Source organism: Malurus melanocephalus, unplaced genomic scaffold (assembly GCF_030028575.1).
Source record: "Malurus melanocephalus ecotype Western Australia unplaced genomic scaffold, MMel_1.1 scaffold_24, whole genome shotgun sequence".
Taxonomy (NCBI): domain Eukaryota; kingdom Metazoa; phylum Chordata; class Aves; order Passeriformes; family Maluridae; genus Malurus; species Malurus melanocephalus.
This window is the reverse complement of record NW_026623256.1, coordinates 2,993,652-3,011,566: the sequence shown is the minus strand read 5'-3', so window position 1 is coordinate 3,011,566 and position 17,915 is coordinate 2,993,652. Positions and strand designations below refer to the sequence as shown.

The window sequence follows — 17,915 nt, the reverse complement described above, 5'->3', positions numbered from 1 at the left end:
GGCTTCCCAGACTGTAACAAAACGTTTTCTACTGACACCATAAACTGCATGACTGCTGCCCTGCGCAGCGAAGTCGCTGTGCCCGCCCACAGGTCGGGGCAGCAGGAGGTTTCTGTACTATAGTCTTGCACTCTAAATTTTAGACTTTTTAAGCAGGTGAAAAATAGAACTTTATTTTTAAATGAGGCACTTGTTCTGGGAATTCCTTTCTCGGCCCCGGTCTGGTTGGGGCTGTGGGACAGCGTTGAGGTGTGTGGGAGGGCACTGCACTGCTCCCACCCCTCGCTTTTCTTCGCAGGCACCGGAGGGGGGCAGGGGCGGYGGAAACCGCCCGGGAGACGGTTGCCAGAGGTGTGCCCGTGGTTTATTTGAAATAAATTGTGACTTTCTAACTTGGGCGGTGTCCTGGCTCTTTTTAGCAGCGGGATGGGAGGGGCGGGGGGAGCTGGTGTCGCTGTGTCGCTTCGCTGTCCCCGCCCCGCGGTGACGCAGCGCCCGCCGRGCCGTTGCCGTGGTGACGCGGGGCCGGGCGGGCCGGGGCGATGGCGGCGGCGGAGACGCCGGCCGAGGGGCCCCCGCTGCCCGGCCCGCCGGGGGGCCGCCCGCGGCCCGTCTGCTCCCGCCCCTACTTTCTCGTCCTCATGGTCTTCGCGCACCTCTACGTCCTCAACGTCTTGGGGCTGCTGCTCTTCGTGCACCTCAGCGCCGGCGAGCCCGGCGGGCCGCCCGCCACCCCACAGCCGCCGCCGCCGCCGCCCGCCCGCGCCCTCCCGCGCCTCGAGGGCATCAAGGCAAGGCCGYGACCGGGGGCCGGGACCGGGRCCGGGACCGGGACCGCTGACCACTGACCGCTGCTCTCCCCGCAGGTGGGCCACACGCAGCGGGTGGAGCTGGTGCCCGGCAGGGCCCACGCCGTGCGCACCCTCAGCCTCAAGCCGCTCCTGTTCGGTGAGTACCGGCCCCGCCGGGAGCGGCTCTGCCGGGCCCGGGCACGCCGGTAGCGGGGGGGTTTCCGCCCTGACGGCGGAGCGGGGGGGAAATGTGTGCGTGTCTGTCTGACACCCGCCGCTGTCTTACACCCACGGGGGGGAAGATGACTTCCTGCGTGTTGGCATCACCTCCCTGTGCTGCTGCACCTTGGGGCTGCGTTAAAAAGAATGTGGTATCGTTTAAGGTATTTTGATGAAAAATTTGCTGAGGTTACTTGTTCTGGATGGCCYACTTTGAAGAATTTGGAAGATTAACCTTTCCAGGTTTTTCAGATTCCCTGTAAAAATACCAGGAGTAGACAGCAGATCACTGGCGAGAACCTTGGAGAAGCTGTTCAGTATAAGGAAAGGACGAGAGATACCCAAACTTTTGTTAATAAATTATGAAAAAGCAATTTAGTGTTGGTGTTTCAGCGCTGAGGAAATGAGTGATAGGAGAATTGATAGATTAATGTCTTCCACCATTTTGTGTGTCCTGTTCTAGATTTATCTTTATTTTTGGCTGCTCTGATATACAACCACACAACATCTGCCTTTCAGATATTTCAAAATCTTCTTTACCTTTTGGTGATATTTTGCTGTCACTGGTAAAGTCTCACTAATTGAACTCTGTGTTCTGGAAATCCACTGTCAATATGCAATTAAAGTCTCATTAATTGAACTCTGTGTTCTGGAAATCCACTGACAATATGCAATTAAAGTCTCATTAATTGAACTCTGTGTTCTGGAAATCCACTGACAATATGCAATATGCTAAGAAATTTGGGAGGAGACCAACCATTACAAAATTCCTACTCCTGCAAAATCAGAGAAAACCTGTTGTCTCTGAAAAGACAGCAAAGCGAATTTTTCAGATGCTTTCTCAATAATATGTATGGAAGGTTTTTTCTGATTCCAAATAGAATGTACACTGTAAACCTCACCATTAATTTMTTAATGGATTTCTGTCTCACATTCACTAAACAGACAAACCAACCTGGAACTGATAACCCYACAGTACCACAAAACTGATGTCATTACCAGAATCACGATCTAAGGATATCACTGTTGTTTTCACTCAGGAAAATTCCTGTTTCCTCCTTCCCTGCATTTCCAGTACCACTGAAGTGAAACGGTTGGTCCTGGCCTGCAAGGAAAGTGCYGAAGATGATAAAAGGCAGGTTTGTCCTGGCAGCAGTAATCCTGCAGTTTTTAGCTTCTTGCTTCAGCACTTCCATTGGTTTTGAGGGAAGCTTTGCTCCCTGAGGATGCCATTACAGATAGTGAGAGGCATTCACCATTTGAGATGCCATAAGCCTGTTCTTTGTCCTCAGATAAAGAGTCCCTTATTTAGAAACTGCAAGTTGCAAGACAATTCTTATCTCCCGGATGAACCTGCCAGGAGCCAGCTCTGACTTTAAAGACTTCCAGAGACTTCTCTATCTATGCAAGCAGTACCAACCTAATTCAACTGATTTTTAAAAACCTAATTTATTCAACCTCTGTTGCTTAAATTAGTGGAAGTATGTATTTAACTTGGTTGTGTTTGATAAACACAAAAGTCCTTAGCAACGACTCTTGAGTTTCTGGGGATTTAACACAAAGTGCTGCAGCCTGCCATAGCCAGTTTAAGGAAACAGCGCCTGGTCTGTCATCTTTGCTTTGAGTAGAGCAGGCTGCAGTGGGACCACAGCAGCAGACACTCATGAATGATTTMATGTGTTCCCTGGGCTTCGGAGCATGGGGTGGGAGCCGTAGGGGAACTTTAGGTTTGTTTTTTAAAATGTGGGTAAGTCACATCTGCATGGAACCCAAGCGTATTTTATGGAGCTATGAAAAAATCCCTGCCCTATTTTTCCCCCCCTCTGGCTATAAGGCATCATTTCTAAAGCTTGTAAGTCAGACCATCTGTGCAGTTTTCAGTTGGGAAACACTAGTAATCAAATAGCCCTACTAATGGAAAACAAATCAGACAAAGCCTTTTCAACCTTCAKAGCTTTTATGTGTTCTGTTGCGTTTTCCAAATGCAGTCTGATCAGAAGATACTGCCATTACAGGGACCACCTGACAGCAGATTCTGTGGATTGGGCAGCAGTTTCTAAGATGAGACAGTGGGGAGGAATAAAAATAGGAAATTTCACTGTGTTTTTCTTCTGAGCCTCGGGGAAGAGAAGTAATCACTGCACAAATGTCAGGGCACAGCTGAATTACAGTGTGTGTGTCTGAGCACTCATTTCAGCCCACACCAGAGTGAGGAGGAGCCCACAGCATGGGTTGTTGGTTTGCTTTTCGAGCACAGGGAGGCAATGTATCTCCAGCAGACCRATGTGTCTCCAGCAGACCTTGGTGTCTGCACAGCCAGCACTGCAGGCTTCACCAACAAGACAGAAAGTATTCCTTCCAAAGGCTGGTTTTTCCTCTTTGTTTTTTTGTTTTTTTGTTTTTTTTGTTTTTAAATTTCAGCCCCAGGTTCAAGCTAATATAGAAAATTTTCCATGGACAGYGCTTTGTTAGGTGGTAGAAATCCAACTCGTTTTCTCCTTTGGGGATTTGCTGTTTTCTACTCTGTGATCTGGAGCACAGTGAATAYCCAGCACAGTGTATATCCAGGGAGTGACAGTCCTGTTTGGGTGAGAGAGTGAGCTGCAGAGAACTTGGTGGGACTGAATTTTCCCATATTTTCTATCTTCTTTATGTACAGGTAGAAGGCCAGGCAGCTGTGGAAGGTTTCTCCCCTTCTCTCATATCAGAACTGCAATATCCTGCAGTGCTGGGGCTGGGACACCTCCCAGTCCCAAGCAAAGCTGCTGTTCACACCAAAGCAGAGCTTTGAACAGCTGATRTCTCACTCATGCTCTGCTTTTTCTCAAGGTTCTTGTGATATCCCCAGAATCTTCTGATCAACACTGAATTTCTGATGCTGAAAAATGTTTTTCCGTGTTATGCAGAARCCCTGAGCTATCTGCTCTGTGCCTTTCCTACTTGAGAATGGCTGTTTCCTTTCACATGTGTGAAAGTGCAGGAAGCTGAAGGGACAGCCTGACTTAATAGCTGAGTTCAGCATGCAGTTTTTTAGAGGCTGGGYATTGCTGGGGTGGGTTCTTCTCCCCCTTAATTSACCTCAGACTGTTCAGGAGTAACGTATTTGCTCCATTAAATAAAAAGTATCACTTAGCAGTCGGGGAGACTTTCATGTAGTCTCTGGACAGAAAGCAAGCCAGCATTTGGACAGCATCAATGTCAGGGGTCAAATAAAAATCTGAAATACCAGCTCTGATATGAGAACTAGAAGGAACTGCTATTAAAGGTTTCCTCTAGTTTGCCTTCACCTGCATAGTTCAGTTTTGTTGTGATGTTGGATCCTACGCAAAGCTGAACATTGTGCATTTTGGATCTACAGAGCCTTGTGAGAGGAACATGTTAAACCTGCATCCTTAAGCTCTGTCTTGGTAAAACAGGGATCTGTAGTGAAGCCCTATCTGTGCACTATGACTGCTTCAAATCACCTAGAAATATGACTGTACATCTCCAAAACACCACCTGCCAGGGAAAGGAGTTTTCTAGCCATAGGGAAGGGAGCAGTTTCGTATTGCTGGAATTGAGATTTTTCAAACCTTCCGTCCTGCCTGTTCAGGGCAGCGATGATGTTTCCACCTCCGCACTGCCTGGTGCAGATTCCTGTTCCTCTTCTGCCAGGCATAGGCCTTGTTCACCACCACTTTGTCACTCTGTACTTCACCACTTACAACAAAGACCCCTGCGTGAGTGCCTCGCATGATGTTGTGGGCGCAGGTGGCATCTATGTCCAGCCACTGCTGGAGCCTGCCAGGGATTTCAGTTCTGAGGAGTGGACCATGCTTCAACACCTCCACTTTGGAAGGGTCCAGGTCRAAATCCGAGATGGTGGTGGTCGTGTTCTTCCTCAGGATTCGGATTTTCACTGCTGCAGGGGTTGGAAAAAGAGCTGTGAGTTCTGTTTAMTCTTCATAGCTCTCACCTACTTAAACACATAGAGCCAGCCCAAGGCTTCTCTGCTGTCTCAGACTCCTCTGTKGGGAGGTGTCTGTCCAAGCCCTTGTAATTTCAGTGAACTTGTAAAAGTTCTCATTTGAGGTTAGTTTCCAGTACTGAACACTGTTCTTAGAATGACAGAGTTATTTTGCTTGGAAAATACCTCAAAKATCAAGTTCAACTGACCCAGCACTGYCCAGTTCACCACTAAACCATGTCCTCAAGGGCCACATCTACATGTCTTTCAAATACTTTCAGGGATGSTGACTCAACTCCTTCCCTGGGCAGCCTGTTCYTGTGCTTGATAATTCTTTTGGTGAAGAAATTTTTCCTATTACCCAATCTGAACCTCTGCATTGCAACTTGAAGCCATTCCCTCTTGGGAGACAATACCTCCTTSTCAATCCATTTCCCTCCTAAGAGTGGCAAAGATGGGATCTGCTGTAAAAGCTGCAGTTTCTCCAAGTCAATATGTTATGGCAAAGCCATTTTTGGTCCATGCCACTGCTTGGCTCCTGGAGGGAATGGCAGCAATTGGGAGGAAAAGGAARGTACTCACCAAAATCATTGGCACAGAGGCTTTCCAGGATTTCCCTGGTAGTGCTGGCCTCCTCAAGCTCGCAGTCCTTGCAACTGGCTCGRGGCACTGCTGCAACAGAAATTAGGTTATAACACCCTTGTCAAGCTTCACTGGAAAAGGCACAATGAAATTTTGAGGTCTGTGAATGGTGACTTGCTGTTTTCTAGTGATGCTTCTTCCTGAGACCCTGGAGAGATACCTCACACTGGCAGGGTGGGAAATGTTAAACTCTCCTTCGTGTGACTGGGGCAGAAGCTGCTTGTTGTGCTTTGTTCAGGCTTGTGTGTGTTGCTGCATGTTAAAGCAGCAGTGAAGATGCTTAATGAAGATCTCCTAATTTGGATGAAGCAGCAAAACCAGTGGTATTGCCAGACTCCATCCAGTGATGCTGAAATGATGTTGAAATGTCTGTTCTCTCCTTAACAGCTCTTGAATCTCCCCCAGTGYTCATTAGTATCTGGGTGTTAATTTAGTCCTTCAGACAGAGTTTTTTCCAGTGTAACTCATTTCTGCAGAGGCTCATGTCCCTTCGTGGTGTTTCTAACATTTAAAGAGAAGGCTTTCAAAACATTTCTTTTTGCATGTTTTTAAGATCAGGTCTGCAGCTCTGTAGCTCTACTGGAAGCACATCTCGCTGCTGGGAGTCTGCACTCCATGAGCTCTCCCACTGTGCCTGGGCCAGAGGCTTTGCAGCCTTTCCTTCCCCCTGCCCCAAACCCTGCGGGGTTTGATGGCACCCGGGGAGCTAATGAATACAGCAGAGAGAGAAACAAGCCACAGTCAATGTTATGCTAATTTTCTAGACACAGTTCCCAGAGAGAACAAAACTAGAATTTGTAATTTTTTTTGTTTTAGTACACTTAAAACCAGAAATATGCAAAATAAAAACAAGTCATAGGATCATCCTTTTGAGCTTTCAGTGTYGCATATGAGAAAATACATGAAGAAAAAAACTCTTACTTCTCCTACTTGAGGAATTTTCATCCATGGAGACTGCTGCAATGCACAGTTCATGATCTGCAGGGAACTTGTTGCAGTTCAGGATTTCGGGCCAGGGGTAGCCGTAACAAGCCATGACGGGTGCACAGCTCCTTTTGACGGCTTCGCAGAGGCTGCGGCAGGGGTAGATGAGCCTGGGGAGGGGATGGGCATTCAGCACCTCCACATGCCTGGCAGGAGGCTGAGGGTCTAGCCCTGGCACTGCTGCTGCTGCACAAGGCTGTGTTGTAGTGTTAGCAGGCAATTTTTGGATCTTTGATTTTTTTTTAACATGGCCAGGAAACAAGCAAGGAATTTCTGAGGACAGGAGGGATGAGGCTGTTTAATACTGCCAGAAGCCCTTCACTCCCTTAGGGTTTTTCTCTAGTTGTGCAAAGACTGCTTACCTTTACAGGCGCCTGATTACACACCAAATTCACTTAGCAGCTGTGTACTTCGAGAACTGCACCTTGAAACTGGGGATTTCATTCTGCTGTGGAATTGTTGGGAAACAGTTGGGAAACTGAGAAACCCCCTATGYGTTTGGGACAGGAGCTGGGGTGAGGGGCTGCACAGGAGGTGGGAGGTGAAACTGGTGTGTGCCAGAATCTACTGCAGTGTATGAAGGGGTGAGCAGGGGATGTGGCAGCAGTGCCTGGGGCAAGAGAGCAGAAAAATCCCAAGGAGGGAACATATTTCTGCTTCTGTCATATGAAATGCTCATGTTTCGCWTTCAGAGGGATGTTCCCTGCTGGGTAATCCAATTGTCCCTTGCCGAGAGCAGCAGCACTGCATCTTGGGGACTGCACAGATCACATCGAGTGCATTTTCCCTCAGGAGGCACATGCAGTTGTGCTTCTGGGGGAAGTTAACTGTTAAAGCTGAAATAACTCGTAAAAATGTCTTACCTGTCCAAGCAGATTGGTGCAAAGAGAGAGCAGAGGAAAATCCTAGCATCTGGGTGGCACTCCCTGGCCAGCAAGGGCAGCCAGCTGGAAGACTGCTGGATGACTTCTGTCATGGTCTCATGCTCCAGCAGGTTGGGAATCCTCATCTCGGAGTAGCCGATATCGTAGCACAAGGCCATGCGGTGCGGGATGGGCATGCAGCTGGAGGATCTCCTCAGGTAGCTTGCCCAGGCCCCTGGAGAGCCCCAGAGCAGCAGATGTGCCAGGAGACCCAGCAGCCACCGGCCACCCAACCTCGAGGGGTGCCTGTGTAGGGATGTGACCATGCTTGAAGCGAGTGAACCGACAGCACACCCCAGACTGAGCTGCTCCTGACTGTGAGATGCCTTTTATAGCCTACGAGCCACCTCTTTGTCAATCCATCCTCATTAAGTGCGGCCCTTTCAGAGCCCTCATGGGGAAGACAATGCTCCAATTTTCATTTGCCAGCGGCCCCGATTGTTTGTATTTTAGCAGGGGTTTGGCTTAGATCAGCAGGTGTGGAAATGAGGGCASTTGGGGAGGGATGAATGATTTGGCCCATGTGTCTTGGGGCTCTTTCAGCCAAGATTGAATCTCTGTTTGACACCAGTGCTCCAACCCATCCCCTTTCTCTTGCTCCAGGATTAGTCATTATTTCATAAACTCCAATGTTTTCCTCTCTTTTGTTTTTTGTAAAAGCAATCAAGTGTTACTCAAAGTCAATTAGGAGGCATTTGTTTAGCTGGATCTATTGTTGAGCAGGCAGGGAGATAGGATGGTCTCACAGCCAGAAGTTAACCGCTTAGGAGAGCTGAGGGCAGAGAGGAACTAATTTGCAGCTGGGGAGCCAGGTTATTTGCGGATGGGATTGGCAGCACTCAGCTGGAAACCCCTGTCACCTTGCACCCTGCATGACACCACACCTTCCAGTTAACAGAATTCCTACTTCATTCTGAAATCCCATTGCTGCCGCTGAAGAGTGGAATTGTCCTTCCTTCAGCATGTAATTAAGATTCCATAAGCCATCATTATTGTAGCCCAGTTTGGGGAGCTGGAAATACTGGGGGCGTTGGTTGTCAGTGCACACGGTTCATTTGGAGCTGGTGCTGTGCCACAAGGTTCAAACTGGTCAGTGGAAGCTCCAGCTCTGAAGCATCCCCTGGCACAAGGACCCTGCGCTGCCTGTGGCGGAAATTGTTTCCTTGGAGGGTGTTAGGAATACAGCTGGCTGCATTGTGTTACTGGGGCTTACCAGGAACAGCTCGTTTTCTACAGGGCTGGTTCTGSTCTGTGCTTAGCAGGAAGCCAACTGCTTATTGACAGATTGAGCCGATAGGGTTGATTTCAGGTCATGGAAATAATTAATTTTTCCCCTCCATTTGAGGATTGCTGCTGCTGTTGATCTATAATGTGTCCTTGGCTCATACCTGCAGGAGCTCTAGGGAGCTGCAATTTGGAGAGCAGGACCTTGGGTCCAGGAGTCCTTAACCTGTCCTGTGCTGGTGGTTTTTCTTTCCCTTTTCAAAWGTCTCAGCAGCTGGTAACAAGGTCACTGTAGCCATGACAGACGCCAGCCAGGAGAATCCTCTCAACCTCCTGGGCCACAGTCTAACTGCTCTGGAATAGGACCTTGCCAGTGCTTTCCAAGTGCATGCCTGGTATACCATGCAGCTAGAACTCTCCTAGCCTCCTGGTCATCAGTGGATTTCTCTGCATTTAAACTTTGCTTGGGATTATGGAATTGCCTGATTGCTGCTGGGATTGCTGCTTTCCTTTGTGCTGCAAAGGAAAGCTGGAGATACCTGGATATGRAGCCTGGCATCCTCCATGTGCAGTATCTTCCTCTTTAATATTGCATTTGAAGACCATTTTAAGTGGGGGATCAAGAGAATTAGTGGGAGTAAGTTAAATTTTTTTTTCCTTTCTGTTTGAGTTTCATGGTAGAGCACTGTACCATGCTCCCCTAAAAGGGATTTGGTTTTGTGCAATATGCCATCATCTCTACATGAGAGCAAGGAAGTCTGAAACTCTGTCAATCACCATTGCCCACTGTAAAGATTTTTGGCCTCRCTTCCTGTAAAGCAGCAGTTCCCAGACTTGAACCACATGGCACCTTTGAAATGGTAATATGTAGAGATATGCACGTGTTTGTTCACTCCTTTGTCCATTGTGGTATCTGTGAGAGAGTTTAAGGGCTTGACCCCGGGATCCAAACATTTAGGAACTGCTGCTATAAAAATACTTGCCTCCAGCAGCTCAGGTGTGTGGTGTACGCTCTTTGGGAGCCCTTCTGTTAGAATAATGGGTGTTTTTGAATGTCCCACAAACTTAGACAGTACCTAAATTTCCCACCTACCTCTTTTGGTTTTTTTCCCTGGGTCTCCTGCCAACAGCATAGAATCTCACTGTAACAGTTCCTCAGTCTCTGTTGCTGCTCCCACTTTTGCTGCAGAAATTCCTGACTTCCTGACAGAGGAGGAATGCAAGCTCATTGTCCATCTGGCAAAGCTGAAGGGGCTGCAGAAGAGCCAGATCCTACCAACAGAAGACTATGAGGAAGCCATGGAAATGATCGAAATCAGCCAGATGGATATTTTYAATCTGCTGGATCACAATCAGGATGGGCAGCTGCAGCTCAAAGAGGTAGAGTACAGACCAGGGGAGGTTTGCTGGGGATCATCTGGCTTGTCCCCTCCTCAGATGCTCTCTTGGTTACTCATGTGCTCTTGGTTACTCAGACTCAGGGATATACTGATCACAATTTGTTTAATTTTGTCTCAAGACTTGTGCCRGCCTTTAGCATGGAAGTTTCTGGGGCAATGTGCAGTAGTTGTCATGCTTTTGGGAGGCAGCAACAGTCTTTGGCAGGACATGTGTGTTTTGAATATGCTGGATAAAATATTCCTGTTCTGTGGGTTGCCTCTTGCTGTGTGTCCGGGAAGTGAGATTGTCACGTAGGCCCTGTTTTGTGCAGCCTGTGGGCAACTTACTGTGAGAATTCACAAGCCCCAGCAAAGCCACCCCTATTGATGAGCCAAGGGGGCTAATGAACATCTTGTCCACAACTCTTCAGCACCCTTGCCCTGTGTGGCAGGGTGCTTTAGTGCAATTCCTGGCAGTTCAAGTGTGTCCCTCCTCAGGCTCCCTTTTCAGGTGCAGCTGGGAGTCTGAGCCATCCTGTGTGCYACAAGTGCTGTGGAGTATGGGGAACTGTGCCAGTGACAGCCCAGGGCAAGGCTCCTTTCTCCAATGGTCAGAGTCTGCTGAGAGCTCTTCAGGCTTCTGCATCTCTCTGTGCATGTTGAGGGGAAGAATTTTGTTCCGAGCCCTAACCTTGGACAAGTACAAGCATTCACTCRTATCATCAAGTTTATTCATTACGTTCCTTTCAAGAGAAATAGTTGTGCTCTCTCCACCTCAGGGCTGGTTAACCAAGTCCCAGCAGTCCTTTGCCATGACCTAAACTGGAAAGAACAGCACTCATCAGCCACRCTCTGTGTGTGGCTGCCAGATGATTCTCACTGCAATTGTCTTTCTGCAGAGGGATGTGCTGATGCCTGTCTGGCAGATATGCTGTGGAGGAGATCCTACCAGGCTTCGTGCAGGGAATCTGTAGGGTCTCTGGGGTGTAAGAAACCAGTGCCTGTTGATGAYCCATTTATGAATTTCAGGTGTTGACCCACACCCGACTGGGGAACGGCAGGTGGATGACCCCTGAAAACATCCGGGAGATGTACTCAGCAGTCAAAGCTGATCCTGATGGGAATGGTAAGAGCAGCTCCATGGGAAGCCCTTCACCCTCAGMAGCTTGAACACCTTGCACAGCCATWTGAGGGAGAGGAAGAGCYATGTCCCTGCCCAGGCCTGTTTCTCTAGCTGAATTCTTCAAAGGGATGTAACACTGCCCTAGATACCTTCTCAGGAAAGTAAATGCAGTGTAACCCTCTTACTGCAGCACTCCTGTCCCTGTATCACTGCTCTGGCAGCTAACTGGCCCTATTACCTGGATCAGGACCAGACCACAACTCTGCGCTCCCTCTCCCRTTAGACCTGCCTTGGTTCATCCCCTGCTGTAACTGAATCTTTGGCCTGTGCTCTGCTCCCTTGGTCTGAGGGACCACGCAGGTTCTGACTACAGAGTTCTTGTTACCTCGGATACAGATGTTCAGACACACCTTCCACGCCTCCCTCCCCGGTGTTCAGGGATTCTTGTGCAGCAGGCCAGGATCCCCGTGTCACTGTCAGGGGAGAGTGGAATAAGTGGAGGTGAGGGTGATCTTGTCAGTCAGCCTTTGGTGCTGACCCCCCTCTCTGCCCCTACAACCTCTCTGTATTCCATGAGGCCACTTCTGCCCCTCCTGCCCCCGGTCTCCCAAGGGCTCCCGCTGCTCCGGACATACACTCTAACCTCTGCTGCTCTAATTAGAGTGGCCTCAATTAAGCAACACTCCATTTCCTAATCAAATTAAGTGAATGCACAGGCTCTGCACACTCTCTTCCAGTGACCTGGCATTGAGAGCTGCCCAGGAGGAGCTGCTTTGGAGTTGAAGCAGAAGCAGTGTGAATGCATAAATATCCGGAGGGCACCCTGTGCCACTCTCCTCCAAGCTGGTGGCATTCTTGGCAGGGSTATGACTGAGTCCTCAGTGGCTTTTCCACCATTCTGGACATTAACAAATGAAAGGTCCTGTTAAAAAGGCTCTTGGCAGGACCTTGCTTCCAGAGTGCTGCTTCCCTCTGTTGTTAGATTGGTACATGACACCAAGAGACCAGGTCGTAACCTGGATGTGGCACTGCGTCATCAAAGACTGTGGGGAGTAAGGGGAAGTGGAGACAGAGAGACACTGGGAATAATAACAGTGGGTGATTTGGTCATGACCACTGGCACCTGAGGAACTGTCCCTGGCTGACCCTGGTCTCTCTCCTCCTGCCAGGGGGTGCTGGTGTCCAGGAGCAGAGCTGGCACCCAGCAACACTGGGTTTGCTGCCTGAGTGAACTCCTCTCCCAGCCCGTGGTGTGTGCTGGGCAGCCCAGGGCAGTGCATTGCACGCCTGGTGTCAGGGACCTGRGTAAGGCTTCCCTTCTCCAGAAGAGAAACAACAAATGTTAGGATTTTCCTGAAGCTGATAAAGGCAACAGTGCATCCTGTGCAAATAAGAAATATTTGTTTTAGGAGAAACTGCTTCATACCTCTTGCTTTTCTGTTATTACTATTTAAGCAAGACCATACTGTCATGTATTCCTCACTCATGTTTTGCTATTACACACAGAAGCATGTACTGCTTGTTTTGGGTTTGGCTTTTTCTTAATTWCCCTGCAAGGTCATGTAGAAAGTGTGGTCTGAGGTGTCCCATTCTGTCCTTAAACACCTCARTTTAAATATCTGTGTAACAAGCTTCAAGACGTTGAGTGGCACAGACTTCTTTGTGTATATCAGAACTGTAGTGGCTATTTGTCTCTTTTGATGGATTGATTTGTGTGTTTCAGGAGCTGTTTAACATTTAAAATGGTGTTTTGCCTGTCCTAGTTCTGAGCCTGCACAGTTCACTTTGGCAGGTTGCTGTGTGTCCTCTGCTGCAGGGGAAAGTGTTTGGGAGCCCATGATCATGGACAGAAGGGGTGCAGCCTGTGGAGAACACAGTGGACTCTGASTGGGAGTGTGTGTGAGGAAGGCATTTTCTGCAGTGCCCTCAACTGCACCAGAGTCAGGTGGCTTCTCCTCTGTTCCTRTAGGTGTGCTGAGTTTGGAGGAGTTCAAACAGTTGAATATCCGTGATTTCCACAAGTACATGGGAAGCCAGAAAGTGAAGATGAGCGACTTGGTGCGCAACAGCCAGCACACCTGGCTGTACCAGGGYGAAGGGGCACACCAGGTCATGAGAGCCATTCGGCAAAGGTAAGGGCCAGGCTGCTGAGGGGATGAGCTTGGGTTTGGATAGACACAAGCATCACCTGTGTGCTGGGAGTGGCAATAGCAGACTTACCAATATTCATACTTCCTAATTGTGTGAAAAGTCTTCGGAACATAAAAAGCAATGAACGCAGACACAAAATGGGGAGAAGAGGTTTTCATTAGAACAAGAATTTGTATTGTSCTGTGGAAAGGGRAAAAAAAAATCAAATCTTTCAGCATCTCCATTCACTTTTGGAAGCAGCCCTATAAAACCAGGAAGATTTGGCAGTATATGAAATCATTCATTCTAATTAGTAACTGAGCTTACTGTGAGAAACTGCCCGTTTCCAATGCTGTCTGGGTGCCAGTAGTTACTGTCATTTGCTTTAGTTACTCATGCATTTCACTGAAATCTGTCTTAGCTGTTCAGACCTGACTTTTTTAAAAGCACGACTTCACCTTAAATAAACCAAGTTAGTTTAATCCTCGGAGCACACATATTGTAGSTCAGCTCCTGGCAGATGGGAGAACCTCTTACCCTTCCCTGCATCTCAGATTTGGTATTAGGAAGAGCTAAAGCCCAGCATGAAGGCCAAATCGTGTAGTTGTGGTGAGTTTCAGATAATTGGCTGGAGACTCGCTTGTTCTTGTGTTGCTGGTCCTCACCCARAACATGGGTGGGTAAAATCTGTCCCAAGGCCTGAAAAACAGCTGTTGGCCACTCCTTTTCTGGGAAAATGGGGACGCATATTGCCTTGATTAGAGCAGACTGTGGCTGCCACCTTCTCTGTGCCAGCTAGCCAGCACACACAGTCATCAGCATTCCCCTTGTATGCCCTCCAGTTGGTCACTGTCAGGAGATGTGAAGACACRGCACTGAAGGAGGCTGTTAGTCCTCCCTGGGACCATGCAGTGCCTGCAGGGGCTTTGCCATCCTGCCCAGGTGCCATGTTCTCCTTGCACCTGCCCCAAGGGCTTCACCRGTCTGGATTCTCAGAGCTCTGAGTGTTCTTTGGCAGGTCTCAAGACGTACCTGCCTGCCTTGGGGATGATCTCAGATGTAGCAGTGGAAAAATCCCAGAGCAGGAGGGCTCCGGTCTCCTTGATCACTTCCAGTGCCCCTCTGCCCTGGGGGAGGCTGCTGAAAAGGCAACAGGGAAAGGTGAGTTAGGTGACAAGACTATTCCTAGAGCTAGTCTCTTATTCACTCTCAGCAGGGGCCCTGTGCTTTGCTAACTGTCCCTGAGGTCTGTAGGTGGTGTGCAGGARTCCAGAGAAGTGATGAGATGGCACATGAAGGCTCCAGGGACACGCACAGAAGGGATCTTGCTSAGCAAGCAGAGTCTTCCTGAGAGCAGTCCTGCTGGAGATGCTTCCTTTGGTTTTGTTTTGTTTTTTCATTGACCCTGATGAGGGCTTTCTRAGCCGATGCTGATGGTCCAGCAGATCTGTAAGGACCTGGTTATATCTTGGCATGCTCGCTGCAGCCCATCCATCTCTCCGGTCTGTTGGGGAAGGGGGTTCTCTTTCTCTGGATTTATTCACTGCTTGGGAGAAGTGGCCGACCAGGGTGAGGGTGCTTTCCACTCACCTGCTCTGCTCTTCCCCAGGGTAATGCGCCTGACTCGCTTGCCCCCTGAGATCGTGGAGCACAGTGAGCCCCTCCAGGTCGTGCGCTACGACCAAGGAGGGCACTACCACGCCCACATGGACAGTGGYCCCGTGTTCCCCGAGACTGCCTGCAGCCACACGAAGCTTGTTGCCAATGAAAGCGCTCCCTTTGAGACATCCTGCCGGTAAGCTCTGCCCTGAACCTGTTAGACAAGGGGTGTGGAGAGCCATTTCACCTCACCTCACCACATGTGCGACTCAGTGCTCAGATTGTGAGCTCACAAACCAGCTCAGAACATCACTGGCATGAGGGGATTTAAAAAAGGGAGGTGGGAAAATCCTGTGGGTCCACGCAAGGAAGGCAGAGTGGGTAGGCCACGCACAACAGAGCCTACAAGCACACTCGCTACTCTTGGTGTGAGTTTTCTTCGTTGTCCTTGTGTTACTCCTGGAGAAAAACAGATGGTGTTAATCATGGGCCATGTGACATCTTGTAGAAACCACTGTATGGTGGAGGGGCAGGGCATGGGCAATCCCTGTGCATCTGCTCATGCTCCTGATGTGTCTCCTGACAGCCTCTGTCTTGCAGGTATGTGACTGTGCTGTTCTACCTGAACAATGTGACTGGGGGAGGTGAAACAGTCTTTCCTATCGCTGATAACAGGACGTACGAAGAGATGGTAAATGAACGTTGCCTGTATGTCACCCCCTGGGGATTCTGAGTCCTTCTTTGAATGTCTTTGTTCACTGTGGCTGCAGAAGGGGCTGGTGCATGAGGTTGGTGGGCATTAGCATTCATAGCTAGAGCATGAGGAAGCTGTGCTCTACTTAAAAAGTTTGTTCTGAGGCCAAGGGAAGAGGCGCAGGGCTTTGGTAGCTCAGCTCTCCCTGTTCAGGGGCGTGAAGTGTTAGGCAGTGTGTTAAGGAATGGGCAGCTGCTCAGAAACAGGTTATGAACCCTCCAGGGGCCTGAAACTGGCTGCTTCAGATGGGTTATGAAGGCCTCTGCATCAACCTTAAACCATCCTATGGGGACCTCAGACAAGGGTAAGAGGCAGGGGGCAGCCCAGTGCGTGTGCCTTTTTCCAGCTCTGTTTGTGACATCTTTCCTATGGTTTCTCTCCAGTCTTTGATCCAGAACGACATTGACCTGCGAGATACTCGGAAAAACTGCGACAAGGGCAATTTGCGAGTGAAACCTCAGCAAGGCACTGCTGTCTTCTGGTACAACTACCTGTCRGATGGAGAAGGTACAGGCTCACTTCAAAACTGGGCTCTTGGGAGGGGTAGGACTGCAGGAGGTGACAGCCATCATCKCCTTGCTGCAACTGGGAGCTCAAAGAACAGCCAAAAAAGGGTGGTAGCTGCCTGCTAGTGGGAACTGTAGAGTCTTGTCACCAGCTGGGTAGGAGCTTCCTGACTCTRAAAGGCCTTTGTTTACAGGCAGTAGGTCAGTGGCTCCTGATGCCTTTGGGGGACAGGACTAGCTAGCAAACAAAGACCTTGGCTGCACTCTCCATCGCCAGCTGCCTCCAGTCCTGCTGTGCRAGCTGGAACTCCTGCTGGAACTTGGTCTGCAATTCAAAATGTGTCACTGATGTGGTGTTGCCCAAAGGCTTGGGGAGGGGAGGTAGACAAAGGCATGKCCCTCAGCTCTGCAGCACAGGGACACATGGGCCACCCCATGCCACACTTGGGGCCAATGCCTGCTTTATAGCTCAGCCACAGCCCCATGATGTGTTCTTGGGGCTGTTTTTGTCACGAAGTGCAGTGCGGTTTTCCTGACAGGCTAGAGATTGACATGAATCTTCCAGGCTGCTGGTGAGTGGGGCTCCAGAGGGTTTCCATGGCAGATTTCAAGCTSTGGTAGGAGGAATGAGTGTAGCACCCCAGGCCCCCTGAGAGCAGCCCRTGTTTCCATCTCTAGAAAATCCACAGAGGAGGTCACAAGACCAGTGTTTGGGCTGTTGGGTGATAGTATCAAGACCATTGCTGTCCTGTGAGAAGAGCCCTGTTGTGTTTTTATGAGCAATTTGTTCCTAAATGGAAAGTGGCTGCTGATGCAAGTCTGCCGCAGAAGAATGATAGGATCTTTGTAAACATGACATTTAGAACTGCTGAAATGCAATCTCGAAAATGGCTACAAGCCTCTGGTTTCCACAGACCTTCTAGTGGCAGCACCCATCTCTTTCATGCCAGCCTTCCTTTTCTGGAAAAACAGCGGCTGTGATGTSGATTGTGAGAGCCACTTGTACTGAGTGGAGACATGGAGGCAGTGAGCATTTTGCACTCAGGGAGCCTGCCCTGATGAACTCATTGTAGGCGCTAGAGTGAATGGCACTAAGAAGGAGGGAGGTGCCAGGAGAAGTAACTCTTGTAAGGATGTATGTGAGCTTAAATCYAAGCAGGTACTTTAAGCAGGAGACATGGCATTGGCATTCGCTGGCCGTATGTCCATGTGCAGTCCCAGATGTGCCTGCCCTCCCTGCCACCACCTAACAGGGCTCTGCTTTGCAGGCTGGGTGGGGGAGCTGGACGACTTCGCCCTGCACGGGGGCTGCCTGGTCACCCAAGGCACCAAGTGGATCGCCAACAACTGGATCAACGTGGACCCCAACCGCCGGCGGCAGCAGCAGTTCCAGCAGGAGATGGAGCGCTTCGCAGGGGCTGAGGGGGGGGCTGGGGCCGGAGCCCCGGGCGAGTGGACAGTGGACAAGGCCTACAGCGGGGTGCACCTGGAGCTCTAGTGCCGGGGCGCCACCGCGCGCACGTGACCTCTTCCCGCGCTGGGCGGGGGGGCGGGGCCGCGAGCCATGTGCGCGGCGGGGCCGCGTCGCGCGCCAATAAAGCGTGAGAGATGGGCGCCGCCTGCGCGTGCTGTGGGGCGGGGCGACGGGGCTGACCAATGAACAGCGGGCRGGGCGGGGCCACGTGGCGCTCGGCC

The 17,915-nt window shown here is 49.9% G+C and overlaps 2 protein-coding genes across 3 annotated transcripts; one reads left to right on the top strand and one right to left on the bottom strand.

Annotated features, from left to right (window-relative positions):
• The first annotated feature begins 524 nt into the window (after window positions 1-524).
• On the top strand, window positions 525-17,827 carry P4HTM (prolyl 4-hydroxylase, transmembrane). Its single transcript, XM_057390343.1, has 9 exons — window positions 525-791; window positions 867-948; window positions 9,919-10,109; window positions 11,138-11,234; window positions 13,201-13,363; window positions 14,971-15,156; window positions 15,561-15,651; window positions 16,098-16,221; window positions 17,489-17,827. The coding sequence occupies exons 1-9, from the start codon at window positions 543-545 to the stop codon at window positions 17,716-17,718; spliced, it is 1,413 nt and encodes a 470-aa protein (XP_057246326.1). The 5' UTR covers window positions 525-542; the 3' UTR covers window positions 17,719-17,827.
• LOC130589153 (secreted frizzled-related protein 5-like) lies at window positions 2,621-7,792 on the bottom strand. Of its 2 annotated transcripts, none has more exons than XM_057390344.1 (4): window positions 7,446-7,792; window positions 6,520-6,692; window positions 5,539-5,628; window positions 2,621-4,911 (listed from the first exon to the last, which is right to left on the bottom strand). In XM_057390344.1, the coding sequence occupies exons 1-4, from the start codon at window positions 7,769-7,771 to the stop codon at window positions 4,577-4,579; spliced, it is 924 nt and encodes a 307-aa protein (XP_057246327.1). In that variant the 5' UTR covers window positions 7,772-7,792; the 3' UTR covers window positions 2,621-4,576. The 2 variants fall into 2 exon arrangements, with proteins under 2 accessions (XP_057246327.1, XP_057246328.1); XM_057390345.1 differs by having other exon boundaries at window positions 5,539-5,625.
• Window positions 17,828-17,915: the final 88 nt, after the last annotated feature.